This window comes from Podarcis liolepis, assembly GCF_965112155.1.
Source record: "Podarcis liolepis genome assembly, chromosome: 2".
Classification (NCBI taxonomy): domain Eukaryota; kingdom Metazoa; phylum Chordata; class Lepidosauria; order Squamata; family Lacertidae; genus Podarcis; species Podarcis liolepis.
In genome coordinates this window covers 41087400-41104189 of record NC_139555.1, presented here as the reverse complement: position 1 = coordinate 41104189, position 16790 = coordinate 41087400, and the positions used below count along the sequence as shown (strand labels likewise).

The window sequence follows — 16790 nt, the reverse complement described above, 5'->3', positions numbered from 1 at the left end:
GCGGCTCGCGCGCTCTGCCTCGCAGGTTCCTCCCCGCGCGCGCGCGCGCGCCCTGCCACACCCACCGCTTCCCACTCCGGCAGGCGCTGGGTCAGCTTGGAAGGCGCCCACTGACCGCTCCTGCTCTTCCGCCCAAACTTGTTCATTGGCCAGCCCAAGCACGCGCCAGTCTTAATTCCACCTCAGTTGCAGCACCTGTGACGCTGACGCGCTCTCTCTGTCTCTCTCTCTCTCTCCACTTTGCCCGCTGCAGGTTCGCTTTCCCGCCCTTTCTTCCCCCTCCGCGCGCCCTCCCGCGGCGACCCGGGATGTCTCCGGCGGGCTGGGAGGCGCTGGTGGCTCTGGCCGCCGTGGCCGCTTGCCTGGCGGAGGGCGTGCGCGGCGGCGGCGGAGGCGGCTACGGCGGAGGTGGCCTGAGCATGTTCGCCGTGCAGACGGCCCCTCAGCCGGACCCTTGCTACGACGAGAACGGGCACCCGCGCCGCTGCATCCCGGACTTCGTCAACGCCGCCTTCGGCAAGGAGGTGAAGGTGTCGAGCACGTGCGGGCGCCCCCAGGCGCGCTACTGCGTCCTGGCCGAGAAGGGCGACGAGCGCAGCCGCACTTGCCACTTGTGCGACGCGGCCGACCCCAAGCGCGCGCGCCCGGCCGCTTACCTCACGGACCTCAACAACCCTCACAACCTGACGTGCTGGCAGTCGGAGAGCTACGTGCAGCACCCGCTCAACGTGACGCTGACGCTGGCGCTGGGCAAGAAGTTCGAGGTGACGTACGTGAGCCTCCAGTTCTGCTCGCCTCGCCCGGAGTCCATGGCCATCGCCAAGTCGATGGACTTCGGCAAGACGTGGGTGCCCTTCCAGTTCTACTCCACGCAGTGCCGCAAGATGTACAACCGGCCCAGCCGCGCCGCCATCACCAAGCAGAACGAGCAGGAGGCCATCTGCACCGACTCGCACACCGACATGAGGCCTCTGGCCGGAGGCCTCATCGCCTTCAGCACCCTCGACGGGCGGCCCTCGGCGCACGACTTCGACAACTCGCCCGTGCTGCAGGACTGGGTCACGGCCACCGACATCAAGGTGGTCTTCAGCCGCCTGCACACCTTCGGCGACGAGAACGAGGACGACTCGGAGCTGGCCCGAGACTCCTACTACTACGCCGTCTCCGACCTGCAGGTGGGCGGGCGCTGCAAGTGCAACGGGCACGCCTCCCGCTGCGTGCGCGACCGCGACGACAACCTCGTGTGCGACTGCAAGCACAACACGGCCGGGCCCGAGTGCGACCGCTGCAAGCCCTTCCACTACGACCGGCCCTGGCAGAGGGCCACCGCCCGAGAGGCCAACGAGTGCGTCGGTGAGTGAGGAGGAGGAGGGACTCCTTGTACTGTATAACCTTCCAACGGTTTCTCCTTATGAGCATCCTAATAGCCATGTACCCTCCAAATTTCTCTGATGTAGAGACGTCCTAAGGGGCATTCCGGGATCAAATCAGAAACCGGAATGGCTTCTGTAAATCTGGGGCTGTCCTTGGGAAAATAGGGACACTTGGAGGGTTCTGGTAATTTCAGCTTCTTCACAGGTGCGCAGGCAGAGAGCCAGGTGTGAAAGGGGCTCCTCTGAGTGGCGCAGTGAGAAAACTGCGAGAAGGTTTGCAAAACCGAAGCAGGAACTGGTAGGGTTTCATATTGGATGGGGGCATGGATTTGTGTTGGGGGGGCAGCGAGGCAGGACACACACCTGTCCTCCTCCTCATCTGTCTTGATCTGCCTAGCTCTGTCTCGCAGATTCAGAGTTTAAAGTTGTTTTAAATTACCCCAGGTGTTAGAAAAGTCTGTCACAATCTTTCTACAGTTTTGTAATTTTAGTTAAGTATTTTTTATTTATTTACTTGATTTAGGTGAGAGCAGCTTTCCCCTGGCTATGGCCATGAATGGAGGCTACACCAAGTTGAGATTCCTGCATTGCAGGGGGTTGGACTAGATGGCCCTTGGGGTTCCTTCCATATGAGGGGCTGTGGGAGGTCAAATGCTGCAAGCCTGTTCAGTGGAGTCTGTTCACATCTGTGGGGGGCGGGTGGGGGGGCGCTGCCAGTCGCCAAAATATACAGTGATGTATCTGGCAACAAATGCAGTAGATTCCCTCCCACCCACACTGCAATAATTGCCTGACCCATCTCAGATAGGTGGGATATGTCTGGGTTTATGCACTGGAGGCTTCGTACATGCTCAGAGGCACTCTGCTATGTTAGTTTGTTTATTGGTGATATTGCTTACATGTTGTCTGCAAACAGAACAGTTTGTTTTAGCTATGAGTTGCAAGTCTCTGGTCTGATTCTGAGCCTTAGTATTAAAACCAGATTCCGGGACTGAACCTTCTGCTGTCCTTGTAGGCAGATTAATACCTTTACTATAATGCTAAATGGGTGAGTGATTTGTGACCTGGCTCTTCAAACTGGCTGGGAAGTCAAACATGCTCAGCATGTGCAGAAAGGGTCTCTCCTGTATTAGGTGGCTAAACCCTGTTTCAAGTAAAGCCACACACCATTTTGAGGCTCGTCTCCTTCCCACTCTTTCCCCCAATGTCCTGTGTGCCTGTAAAACACAAGAGACAAAAATACATTGACGCAGCTTTTCCCAGTGTGGAGGAAAACTTGACCTGCTGAATTTCTAACCCTCAAGACAGTTGTTAGTGGTGCTGCGGTCTTGTTCAAAAACAAGCTGAAGTCCTGAACCCTTGGAGTGTTTCGCTTTCTCCCCCACCCTTAATCCCAGGTTTTTTTAAAGGGACGATTGGATTGAAGAGAAGGCACCTCGGCAGTTGCCCAGTGATGCTCTTTGCTCCGCTATTCCTGTGATCCATGGAGGAGCATGTAGGGATGCGCTCAGGGATATAAGGTGATTCTGGCAAAGCTGTGAGAAGGCAATCTTTCTCACAACGCAGTTCATCCCGTGTACTTGTTTCCTCAGCTCACTCGGCTTCAGTCCAAGTATTTCGGCTAGTTAAAATAAGCCTGGCAGGAAATTAATTTCCAAAGTTAATAGGTCCCCTTCTTCAACATGGTATGCCGAGGAACAAACTGGTAGAAGAAAGGCAGGGCAAACAGTAGGTTTATCTTGCGTGACCCTGGCTGGCCCCTCACCTCACCCAGCCACGTTGTCTCCCCTAAAGAAGGAGGCTAGGTCAGAGCAGAGTGGGTCTTTCCCTTAGAAAAGATGTGCTTGCAAGCTCGTTTCCACCAGATTCCTGTGGGTTGGGCCGGTATAGGAAGCACAGAGCAAAGTGGCAGGAGGGACTCTCTCGCACTGTCTCCCCAAAGCGACTTTGAGAAGGGGGACAGAGCTAGAGTTTAGGGGGAGTAAAAGATTAGGGAGCTCTACTGGTTTGGTGGAAGTCCCAACAGTGGTGCGCTGCTTTGAAGAGAGCCAGTGTGGTGTGGTGGTTAAGAGCGGTAGTCTCATAATCTGGGGAACCAGGTTCGCGTCTCCGCTCCTCCACATGCAGCTGCTGGGTCACCTTGGGCTAGTCACACTTCTCTGAAGTCTCTCAGCCCCACTCACCTCACAGAGTGTTTGTTGTGGGGGAGGAAGGGAAAGGAGAATGTTAACAGCTTTGAGACTCCTTAGGGTAGTGATAAAGCGGGATATCAAATCCAAACTCTTCTTCGAAATCCAACCCAAGGTCGAGTTTGCGCAGCCTGGTGAACTCTTGTACTGCCTAGATTTTGAGCTGAGCCCTTCTGTGCCGCTGCCTGGTCACAGGGGCCAGGCGTTGCTGTGGGACTCTGCTAATTCAAAAAAGAGATACTATCTGCTCCTTCCAGTCCAATTTCTTTGATCTGTGATGGGCGGGCCTAGGCAGGCACAATATTCGGTCCTCTTTTGCTGTAGTCAGATGAGCACAGAGGGAGGGGTGCAGTCGGAGGGACTGAGAGGAAGGCTGACTGGCCTCAAGCGACCCCTGGATAGAGAGAGGAGTGGGGTGTTTCGGGATTATCTTACTTGTTGTGCCAGGTGTATGCTGTTGCTGGGGGAAATTGATAAGGTGATAAAACATCACTTAAAAATGCTTAAAGTGTTCTGGGGGAAATGAAACACTTTTCAAAACTCAACGTTATTTCTTTCTCAGTCTCATTGCTAAGCAGGTGAATTTGAAAGCAAACTTTGACTGGTTTTAATGCATTTTGTTTAGGATTACTGTTGGAAGAGGGAAGTAACTTAGGTTGCCAAGGAAGGTTTGCATGGAAGCCCTCTCCCCGGAAATAAAACTTGCTTCCAAAATCTTCAATAAGTTTACATGTAATTAAATTTCGGGTTGAATCTTTAAAACTTTCAGCCTTCACTCCCCATGCATAGGGGTTAGAGCTGAAACACACTAACCTGGTAACAAGCTTCCCTGAGAAGAGACACCTTCTGAGAAAGCAAAGTTAGGGACCTGCTCTAAGGAATACTGTATCGGTTTTAGTAACAATAACTATATAAACAGAGTACCATTAAGAATATTTGTAACTATTTGGAACTAGTATCTATTTGGAACTAGTAACTATATTTCAACACTTTTCATTCACATACTGATGACAGAATTGTCCAGTATTTGAGCTGTAATTACCGTACCTGTAAAACAACTATCATTTATTCCTGGGAAACACGAGAAACATACAGAGCTAGAACCCCTCCTAATACGTGTATGTGTGTCAGCTATCTTTAAAAGGAGAGCCACTATTTATTCAAAAAGGGAGAAACTGTAATTTGGATAGAGAGTATTTTAAATTTTCTGAGGGTTTTTGTTTTTTAAAAAATGTGTTGGAGAAGCTTTTTCTTGTTTCTGGATTTTGTTTTCCACAGGCTGTCACATAACTTGGACCTCCAGCTGTTTTTGAACTACAATTCCCATCATCCCTGACCACTAGTCTTGCTAGCTAGGGATGATGGGAGTTGTAGTCCAAAAAACAGCTGGGGGCCCAAGGTTGGGAAACACTGAATGGTAAAGGAATCATTTCTTTGCTAAATGTGTGGTGGTATCCTTAAAAATCCCCCAAAACTCAAAACCTGCAAAGGAGTCTTAAGTAATTATAAAAAGTTCACAGATGGAACAGTTCAGTCATTGCCCATTCATCGCCATGACCCCAACTCATACAGTCCCTTTCTTTTCGATTTGTCATTGCTTTGTGCCCTGCTCAAACACTTCCCTTCCCAATTTGTCATACTGTGGAAGGACCAAACAATTTTCTATCATTTTTTTTTTTAAAAATGTTTTTATTAAAAGGTGTTCCATAAGCAACAAGAGTACATACAGTGTTTCTATTTTAGAATCATACTGTCTTTCATACAAGCCACTTTGAGACATTTTTTTTTTTTACTCTTGTCCACTTGTCATTCACCCCTTTGAGTTTCTTAAACCACAAGGATGACTCCAAGGGATTGTGGGTGTTATTGCAGAATATTTCCGATTACTCTGTTCGCTCCCCTAGGTTTTAGTCACACTATAGCAAGGTTCTGTGCAGCATAGATTAAATCCTTGCTTCTGTAAAACCGGAAAAGTAGTTGGATAATACAAAAAAAGGAGGAAGAGTTAGGCTCTGGGTTGCAGGATTGTGCAGGAGGGCTAACACTCTTCCCCCGTGCCATTTTGAATTGCTCCCAGAACTTCTCTTTGCACCTCACCATATCAATTCAGATGGGGAAATGGAAAAGACAGAGTCAACCCTCTCTTCCCAAGCTTTGTGGCTCTAATCTGAATTTCCCCTCTTTCCCTTTTCGATAAATCTTAACTTGTTTGCTTGGGTCCTTTAACTGGCTGATCACCCATGAATTCCAGTGCCTTTATTTCCTGTATAATCCAATGCAGGAAAAAGTATAGGGCTTTTCCACCCTCTATGTATGACTCATTTGTCACTATTGGATCATGTTGTTTAATGGGCAGTGAGTGCTGTTTTCTTTGGCCTTTGAATGATTTGCAATTGAATAATATTGCAGAATAATATTGCTGCACAAGTGCAGTTCCATTCTATTAAATGGTACTCAGATGTGATTTTAAAGATATTTCTCATGTCTTTGTCTTGCTGTTGAACACCAAGTTTGTTAACAAAACAAAATATTGTCACCATATGGCTATTGTTTGGCTCATTGAGATTTATTCCTTTAGAAAACGGATACAGCTGAATATGTCACAACAATGTTAAATACAGACATGCATGGGCTCTTGCAAGATTGTTTGTTGGATTTTTTGTTCCTGTTGAGAGACATCAGCTCCCACATTTTGGTTAAGTTCTTGTAGTGGAGTATGGTTCAATTTGCCTTTGAGAACATACTTGTCTTGTTTTGCTAATATTACATAGCCTTTGGTTTGTGTTGTGAATCAAATTAAATGATTCAGCATTGCTATAAATTGTTCTGGAGACTTGGAAGTTGAATCTGAAGCTGAGCCAGGTCTGAGCTAGCTGATAGTATTACCAATTTCTCTTCCTTCATATTATTGATGTTTGTTTATATTATTGGTGAATGTTTTCTATTATGGTTTGCAGCCTGGCAAATTGTAATGCCTTTGGCTAGTACAACAAACTTAATGATTTATTGAATTAAACAACAGACACATTGCGTTCTTTCTACTGAGATGTTTCACAACCCGCTTGGGTTCAGAACCTGAAGGGGTAGGGAGCCTTTTTCAGCCCAAGATTTCAGCTCAAGATTGCATTCCATCATGGACATTTGGGCACCCTGATCTGAAATTCCCCACCCCTGCTGCAGACATTACACTCCATCTTACTATTACTGTTTGGTGTGTGTGTGTAGAGAGAGAATGAATGCACAGCAGTATACTATTTCCAGCTATTGCTAAAATTCTGGAGTGGAAAACTTGGTTTTCCTGTTCAGTGTTCTCAAGTACAAATTTGCTCTAGAAAAAGTCTAAAAGAGAAGGACATAGCTGTGACATTATTATGTCCCTTGGTGAAATAACAAGATTTTAAATTCAGCTGCAGCTTTGAGGTACAAATGATGTATACTTAAAAGGTATCATCTGGCACATATGTGTGTAGGCCAATGAAAAATTACTAATTCCATTCTCCATTGCAAAAAACCCCATAAATGGGATTATATAGTAGCACTATCTATATAATCTAAAGCAACACACATGGAGCTCCATGCAATCTTCATAAACTTCCCATCTGTGTCTCATGCATGCAAACAAAAAATTGTTCCTACAGAGTTCAGGCTGGGGAGGTCTGTTGAAGAATATTTCCAAGGGGCGGAGAAACTTGTTTTCCAGAATGAGATGCAAAGTTTGCTGATGTTTTAATCCACTCCTGATGAAGAATGTCCTACTTGGGCGTTTTATTGCTGAAAACACTTAAAATACTTACTTGCAAGGCAAATGCTTGCAGTGCTTCTCAAGTCTGTGGTTGGGCTCGAGTTTAGGAAAACTAATTCAGCGGTCACAGCCAGAGGCAATAAGCATCTGTAATTTAAAACCACAGCAAGTCAGGGTTGTGAAAACCAGCCCCTTGGTACTACGTTGTATTAGCTCTACCTATGAGATCAATTGATGTTAATGAAGCAAAACGCACATATTGAGCATTTCCCTGAGCTATCAGAGCTTTGAGGCCCAGAAGATACATGCAACACAAGGTTATTTAAGGTTTAATGCTCCTGAGTGCGCAAGTACTGTACAAAATAAATAAAAGATTTTTTTCAGGATAGTCATCTGATTGATCACAGAAGGGATTTATGAAGAGAATTTGTTCTGGCTCTTTTTAAAAAATCATTTAACTTTAATTCATTATGATTTGGAATAACTCGTAATGATCTGTCTGAACATATTTTTTCAACTCCTTTGGCACTGGAGCTCAGAGCGTTGGAACAGAAAATGCCCAAAACTACTGAGAATAATGAACTGCAGCAGCAGTTCGAAGTTCAGCATAAAAAATATACAACACCAATTCTGGGCAAATCCTGGGCAAATAAGAAAGTTTTCAACTGATGCTGAAAAGCTAATAAAAATGGTGCCAGGCAAATCTGTCTGGCAAGGGAGTTCTTGGGACACCCTCCAGTTTGTCAATCCTGGGATATGACAGAATCTTGGGAACTGGTTGCTACAGAGAGATCTAGTACCGTATTTTTCGCTCCATAGGACGCACTTTCCCCCTCCTAAAAAGTAAGGGGGGAAGTCTGTGCGTCTAATGGAGTGAATGTGTGGTCCCTGGAGCCAAATCGCTGTTGCCCTGCGCTCCCGGGCTGCACTTTAGGGGTGGGGGGAGGAGCCACGGTGCTCTGCCGGCAGCCTCCGCTTTCCCCTGAAGCCCCAGCAACATTTGCAAGCAGCAGGGAGGCTGTGCACTCCCGGGCTGCTCTTTGGGGGTGGGGGGAGGAACCACGCGGCTCTGCCGGCAGCTTCTGCTTTCCCCTGAAGCCCCGACAAGGTTTGCAAGCAGAGGGAAGGCTGTGCGCCTTTGCCCCACGCTCCTGCTCTGCCTACAGCCTTTGCTTTCCCCTGAAGCCCCGACAAGGTTTGCAAGCAGAGGGAAGGCTGTGTGCTCCTGGGGTGCTCTTTGCCCCGCGCTCCTGGGATGCTCGTGGGGGTGGGGGTGGGGAGCAGCAAATTGCTGTCTCTCAGTGCCTCCTAATTGAACTGCAGAGGATTGCCTAACTGGATTCTGAGCTTCATTTGAAGTTTAAAAATATTAAGTTTGGGGATTTCTTCAAGTAGCAGTTTTGCAAAAATAGTCATAAATACATGCAAAGCATCTCCCCAAACCAGTAATAGTGAGCTCAGCTAAAACTGAGCAGGCATCTGGCTCAGGAACAGTTTAAACTGCACAACTATAACCAGACATCCTGTGTGTTTGTGTGTGGACTATGTTCCTAGCAGCTAATCTTTATTGCTGAAAAGAGGCACTGATATTCCACTCCAAATCTATAATCCATTATACAAATTATTACAAGTACAGTCCACCTATACTAAACCAAAAACATTGTGTTGGTATTGAATGGAAGCTATTTATCTGCCCTCTTTTCCTCCTCTGTTCTTTGCTCAGTCACTCCATTTTGAATCTTCCTTTCAAAAGAACCATGCCTGTTTTGAGAAAACTTCAGAGATTTAGGAACTGGAGCGCAATCATTTGATCTCTTTGCTGTTCCTCCATACTCCAAGCACTTCTCATTTGCATAGCCCTGGTTTCTCTCCCTGACTATTAATATTCTTGATTAATAATAGCAAAATGCTCAAACTTTAGTTTTTGTGACTGCTGCCAATACTGACTTCCCAGTGATAATGAAAACAGCTGCATTATAATGGAACGTCTGTCCTTTTTCCATTCTCTTCATTATATACCGTGGCTCGCTTTAAAGCAGCAAAGTGGACAGGAGCCTCACACTTTGCTGTTTTAAATAGCTTAGTACAACATTTGAGTCAGATTTTTTTCCTCTTGTTTTCCTGCTCTAAAAACTTTGTGCGTCTTTTGGTCAGGAGCGTCCTATGGAGTGAAAAATACGGTAATAATTTTCAGCATGCAAGTTGTGTGCAGACTTTATCGCCTTTAGTGCCTTGTGAAGACTGCAGTTTGTTTTCACATTTGAGAACCCTATTTTTTTGGGGTGGGGAGAGAGATACAGCTTTTGTTTAAGTTGCTTTAATTTTGTGCTCTGCTTATCCTGTGACATCTCAAAGGTTTTGCTTCCCCCAGTGCTTAGAGTACCAGCATCTGAGGGGCTAACAGGGTCACGTTATTAGTGATATGGTCTTGGTGGGAAAGGGCATTTTCAGTCCCTTGTGGGAAGTCCTTAAGTACCCTTAAAATGTGCAAACACTCTAGAGCTGTAATTTATCTCCTTTAGCCTGTAGCAGCTGCAGGAGGGGCACTGCTGGGATTCTCATTAACACTTTTGGGAAAGTGGGAGGAGATCCAAGCAATAGCACTGCCTTCTAGCCCGGTCAGCCTTGGCATCCTTGCAGTGAAACAATGTAGAGGGGTTATTTCCTAATATGCCCACCACATTATTATTATTATTATTTAAATGTAAACAATGCCATTCTCTCATTTCATTAGTTTTAAACTTCATGAAAACATCTGCATTTTTTTTGCAATGAGCATGGCACAGATCTAGGAGCTGATAACTGAACCAACACACTTATTTCACATCCGGATTTGACGTAGATCAGGGTGGCATTTAAAAACTACGGTAATTCATGTTTACATTTGGGATTATTCACATCTCAGTGACTGAAGAAGGCCAAAGCCACCCCCCTTTGGCTTTAATATCTGTCGTTAGTCACTGTAACAAGTATACTGGTTTTCATGATTATCAGTATCCTCCTAGGATTCAGAACAAACTTGTCTGAAGTGCTATTTGATGCTTTAAAAGTATTCTATATTAATAAATATTGTGTGTGGGTATTACTCTCTCTAGGCAAGTAATGGTGTTTGCTAAACTCCATAGCAAGAGAGCCTGATGCTGATGTGAGATCAGCAACCATTTTTATTATTTGATTTTTTAAAATGTTTGATTTTGTTAATTGTATTTGCCAGAGTCCATGAAAATGCAACCAAAGCACATAAAATGCAGCCTCGTTTTAGTGGTAGCCTATAGATCAAAGCCATAAGGGGAGAAAATGTCAAATATTCACCGGGGCCAACTATCCATGCTGGTCCTACTTGGGCCAGCAAAAAGAGCCAAGGGAAAATTTATATACAAATCCCATGTAAGGGGTTCCATCAAAAATAAATAAATGGGGGGGGGGGGGGGGTTAGACAGAGTCCAGCTCAAAGGCCAAGCGGAACAGCTCCGTCTTGCAGGCCCTGCAGAAAGATGTCAAATCCCGCAGGGCCCTAATCTCCTGTGGAAGGGCATTCCACCAGGCTGGGGCCAGAGCTGAAAAGGCCCTGGCCCTGGTTGAAGCCAATCTAACCTCCTTGGGGCTTGGGACTTCCAAAGTGTTGTTATTTATGGACCTTAAGGTCCTCCACGGGGCATACCAGGAGAGGCGGTCCTATAGGTACGAAGGTCCTAGGCTGCATAGGGCTTTAAAGGTCAAAACCAGCACCTTAAACATGACCCTGTACTCCACCGGGAGCCAGTGCAGCTGGTAAAGCACTGGATGAATGTGATCCCGTGGCAAGGACCCCGTAAGGAGCCTTGCTGCGGCATTCTGCACCCACTGGAGTTTCTGGGTCAGCTTCAATAGCCTTCTCCACCATGAATTTGTCTAATCCTCTTTAAAGCCATCCCACTTCTGTGGGAGAGAGTTCCATAGTTTAACAGTGCATTGTGTGAAGGAGTACTTTCTTTATCCATCTTGAATCATCCAACACTCAGCTTCATTGCATGTCCATGAGTTCTAGTGTTGTGAGAGAGGGAGAAAACTTCTCAATCCCCTTTCTCCATGCTCTGCATAATGTTATAAACTTCTATCATATCACCTCTAACTCTCCTTTTCTCTAAACTAAAAAGTCCCAAATGTTATAACCTTTCTTCATAGGGGAGTTGCACCATCCACTTGAGCATTTTGGTTGCCCCCCCCCTTTCTGTTTTCCAGATGTATCATCTTTTCTGAGGTGAGGTGACCAGAACTGTACAGAGTATTCCAAATGTGATCACACAAAAGATTTGTATAATGGCATTATGATACTGGAAGTTTTATTTTCAGTTCCTTTCCTAATGATCCCTAACATGAAATTTGCCTTTTTCTTGGCTACCATACACTGGGTGGAACATCTTCATTGAACTATCTACTCTGACCCCAAGTTCTCATTCCTGGACAGTCACCTCCATTTCAGGCCCCATGAATGTATTCATGAAATTAACATGTTTTGCCCCAACACTTTGCACTTGTTTCCAGTGAACTGCATTTGTAGCCACAAGGGAAAACAAACTATAAACAAAACAAGGTTGTCAAGATGAGCTCTTTTATGCTTTGATGCTCTCAAGCTCTAGAGAACAAGCTCTATTGATTTCAGTGGAAATGTCTTTATAAATAAGTGTATTCAGCATTATACCTTTGGTTGCCATAGTTCAACAGAAAGCATACACAGTTAGAACATAAGCTTTTGTTTCCCTTGGTCATATAGCAAACAACACTCGCCCTTACCTTCTGCATGAAGCAAACTTTATTCCAATTAGGTATCATTCCACCTATTGCTTCTAATGAAAAGCCATACCCTCATCTACAAGGGAAAACAACCTTTGCTATTTCAGGTTTAGCTAATGACTGTATGGATCATGGCATTATTTTATTCAGTCAAAAACATTTCCGTTGCACCGGGGATTGAATGAAGGCTTGCAACTCAGTCTTATGCACGTTTATTCTGGGGAAAGGTCAGTGACTACCGGTAAGTAATAGAGCTTCTGCTTTGCATGCATATGTTCCCAGGTTAAATCCCCAGAAGTTTTATGTCAGCAGATGGCCAAGAACGAAACCTTTTAATGCATGGATAGGGAACCTGTGGCTCTTCAAATGTCCACCATCCCTAATCATTGGCCATGCTGGTTGCAGCTGATGGAAGTCAAAGTCCAATAGCATCTGGAGGCCCACAAGTTCCCTGTCCCACTTTAAATCTTCCCTACATACCCCTCCAACTGCTTTTTTATTCATGGGATAATTTTCCTATAAAATATATGGGTAGTTTGGTCAACCTTGTGCATCATTCTTGGGGCTTGCCAAGCCTAACAGCAGTCCCTTGCTAAGAGCAAAGTTGCTTCTCACCCTATCCAAAGAGCAGAGGTAGTCATTGTGGACTCCGACTCCCATCATCCTCAGCCAGCATGACCAATGACCAGGGGTGATGAGAGTTGTAGTCCAACAACATCTGTAGAGCACCACATTGACTACCCCTGCCAAACAGCTTTTGGCCTGTTCTGTTTTTTGTTATCTCCATCAGTTGTTTACTCTCCGTTTCCCACTGTAGGATAATAGATAGTAGTTTCAGTTCTGTATAATGTTTGAGATTGCATCATGAAATAAAAATTGTTTTGCTTCAAAGGACATTGCAGAAATAAGCTTGAAACGCTGCCTGGAAGGGCAAGGGGTATTCCAAAATCCAGTAAACCAGTCACTACCGTACCAGTCTTGTGGCAGTTATTGCTTTGTTAAATTTTAGAATGCCCTTTGCCCTTTCTGGTGCAAGCTTTTCCTTTTGCAAATTGTCAGAACAGCCTTCTTTCATGTACAGTAGAAGCTTCTCCCCCAAGGAAAATTGCAGCCTGATCCAGGCTGGGACTTCAGGAAGGAGCAGAAGGTTAAAGACAGAGAGAGAGACAGTGACAGCGCCAGGGTTCCAATCCAGATCAGGCTCACTACACTGGAAGTTTATGAAAGAAAAAGCTTGCACTCAAAGACAAACCATGTTATTAACGTCATATGTGGTTTGGTCCACAGTGAGTGAGCTCCAGAAGAAGAAGGAATTCCTAGGAGCCAAAGCCAGCACATTCTGCAGTGAGCGCTTAGTGTTTAATCAGAGATGATGATCAAGACAGGAAATATTATAAGAACTTTTTCTAAGATGAAAGGAAAAATTATTACTGTAGCTATCATGATTATTCTGCTGAGCATCCGCCTAGTTCTTTGAACACAGAGCAAGTTTCCTGCCCTAAATTACTGGCAGTCTCGAGTTAATTTTTATATGAACATTGAGGACAAATCAAAAGTTATCACTGAGAATTTCCAGAGGAGTAGTTGTATTGCTGCAAAAGCAACACAGAGTCTTGTGTTATTTTAAATACTGTCATACATTTTATTATAGTATAAACTCTTATGGATTAGTATCATCCACTTCATCCAATGCATTCATTCTCATACTCCCTCCCTCCCAGTGGGTGTAAAATAGGGGAAGTGTATAAAGGGTAGAGTAGGACACGGGTGGTGCTGTGGGTTAAACCACAGAGCCTAGGGCTTGCTGATCAGAAGGTTGGTGGTTCGAATCCCCACGACAGGGTGAGCTCCCATTGCTCGGTCCCTACTCCTGCCAACCTAGCAGTTTGAAAGCACGTCAAAGTGCAAGAAGATAAATAGGTACCACTCCAGCGGGAAGGTAAATGACATTTCCGTGCGCTGCTCTGGTTCGCCAGAAGCGGCTTAGTCATGCTGGCCACATGACCCGGAAGCTGTACGCCGGCTCCCTCGGCCAATAAAGCGAGATGAGCGCTGCAACCCCAGAGTCGTCCGCGACTGGACCTAATGGTCAGGGGTCCCTTTACTTTTACCTTTGAAGTGTAGAGTAAATGCCATTGGAGTGCAAAAGTACTATCTATCAGAATTCATTTGCATATTTATGTTACATTTAACTACAGCCCCAATCTGCATGGTGCTATTTCATAGGGTTTGTACTGACTTTGTATCTGGCAGTCTTTTGTAACTGCTACTGAATTCTAAGTGAATTCTGTGCTTACACAATAGTGGGGCTATTCTATGGTGCCTGTGCACATGAAAAGAAGCAGCCTTTAAAATAGTGTGAGTTTCCCACAAGAAGTTGTGCCGTTTCCTTAAAACTTGTTGTGTATCACGCCTGGGGCCTGCCAGTCCTAGAATCCCAGACCCTTGGGAAGAGCAGTGGCTTCTGGTCCACCCCAAATAGCATCCTTAGACATTTAGGACCCACAGAACAGCTGCAGAGTTTTTGCCTCCCTCTTTTGTTTGTGGTTACAGCCTCCCTCTTTTGTTTTCGGTTACAGCCATCAGGTTGTTTACTCTCCCTTTCCTCCTTAAGGATAGTAGAGTCAGTTCTGGCTAATGTTTGAGATTGCATCACGGAAAAAAAATTACTTCGCTTCAAAGGAAAAGTGGGGAGGAGTTTAGAAGCATTTCTGGCAAGCTTGAGGATGGATGTGTAGATATTGAAAGCGGGTTGGCAGCAGGCTTTGCACTTTGCACAATCGAGTCCTGACTGTGTGAAGTCAAATACAAACAGTGGCTTGTGTTTGCAAATAAGAGCTTTGTGGATCAGTATCCCAGGCCCTATACTTTACATCATTGGATCTGAGAGCAGAGGTTTGCTGGTGTGAGTTTGGCTAGAGTGGGGTGGGTGGTGAGGTGGTGGGGGGGAAGGCTCTGCTGAGCATTTTGAAATGAATTGAACTGTGCAAACATTCTGCTGAAAAGCTCTCAGGGTGATGCTTTGGAACAGATACCCAGCCCCTTGCTGAAATTTAAATAGCAACTTTCACGCTGGAGCAAGCTGAACAAAAGAGGACAAATAAAATAGATGCGAATGGGGTTTTGTTTGTTTGTTTTTGTAGCTTAGCTAATATTTCAGCAATTGTTCTGGTCAGGAATGTGAGGAGTTCCCTTCAGAATTAATTTGAGTGAAACATGAGAAGGCTCAGTGTTGGGTAAATGCCACCCCTATTCTCTCCCTAACTCCCACCCCCAAATCTTGATGCATCAAAATCTTAGGCTGTGAAATCGTAAGTCACAGTTGTTCCTTGCTACATTTCTGAAATGTTGGCATAAGTCAAGGGCAACCCAGCACCTGCACATCCATAAAAAGGAAACCAAAATATTTGACAAAAATTGGATTTAATCTGATTAAATATTGTAGTTGCTTAATCAACTATCTTTAACCAGTCTATCATTCAGTTAAATTAAATGTAAATATATTGACATATTTCTAGACCCTCAGTATTGGTTGTCTTTATGAGTTATTGAAGGAATCACGAGTTAATAAAAAAAAGCTACCACTCATTATTAAAATGAAACATAGTATTTTATATTTCTTTTTCATTCAATATTAAACTTATTAAAACAATCCCAAATACAAACAAGATTGCCTTAACTTTGCAGCCTCAGTAATTAAACTTGGGACCAATTAGTTAATCTAGTGAAGCTTTAGTCAATTAACTTGAATAGAATTTGCAACATTATTTTTTTAAAATTTATATTTAGCATCAGGCAAACTTGTCAGATGGTACAGATAATTACAGTGGAACTGAAATCACTTGGATCATGGTTTGTTTTGCCTCTAACACTCCAGGACCTGCAACCAAGGTTTGTTCTTGGCTTACTAATCATGGTTTGTTAGAACAAATAAAGCTGCAATCTCTGTATCAGACAAACATGAAGACAGAGGTCATGGTTTATTTTCTCTGTGTGCAGAGGCGGATTTAGAGGAGCATGACTGGTTTGGTTGCCCTGGACATGGAGCCTTGGGGGTGCCATAGGGGGCTTCACAACTATTATGCAGAATGGGATGCGGGAGTGGTGGTGGTGAATTTCAGCGTTGCAGAGGTGCCACTGAAATTTGACACCCCAAGGTCTACCACTCCCTGTGTGCTGGTTTGGAGGAGGGATACAGCCCTGAAAAGTGTGTTCACAATAAACCAGTAAGTATGAACTCATCTGCCTCTCAGATGTATTCAGACCATTCTTCAATAAGAATATACAGTCGTACCTCGAAAGTCGAACAGAAACCGTTCTGGAAGTCCATTCAAGTTCTGAAACATTCAAGAACCAAAATGCGGCTACTGATTGGCTGCAGGAAGCTCCTGCAGCCAATTGGAAGCTGCAGAAGCCCTCTCGGACGTTTGGCTTCCCAAAGAACGTTCAGAAACTGGAACACTCACTTCCGGTTTTCAATTGTTCGGGAGTCAGAACATTCGACTCCCAAGGCATTTGGGATCCGAGGTACGACTGTAGTGCAATAGGTGAGGAAGCATCTGGTCAGGTTTGGTCCAACCAAGATAGCTACAGTATGCAAGGAATTGTAAATAATTCATTACCACGACAGAAGGAAACAAGGGCCTTTTCTTCTGACTCATATTTTTGTGAGTCAGTTTTAAAACAAGTTTTCCAAACAATTACAGATCAACA

The 16790-nt window shown here is 44.9% G+C and overlaps 1 protein-coding gene across 4 annotated transcripts in view; it reads left to right on the top strand.

Moving 5' to 3' along the window:
• NTN1 (netrin 1) overlaps positions 1-16790 on the top strand; it is a 135629-nt gene that overhangs the window by 20536 nt on the left and 98303 nt on the right. For all 4 annotated transcript variants that reach the window (XR_014522121.1, XM_083487571.1, XM_083487570.1 and 1 more), the window contains exon 2: positions 254-1353. Coding sequence is in view for 3 of the 4 variants with exons in the window: in XM_083487571.1 (XP_083343697.1) it covers positions 309-1353 (1045 nt within the window). In the remaining variant the exon portion in view is untranslated. The remainder of the gene's footprint in view (positions 1-253; positions 1354-16790) is intronic.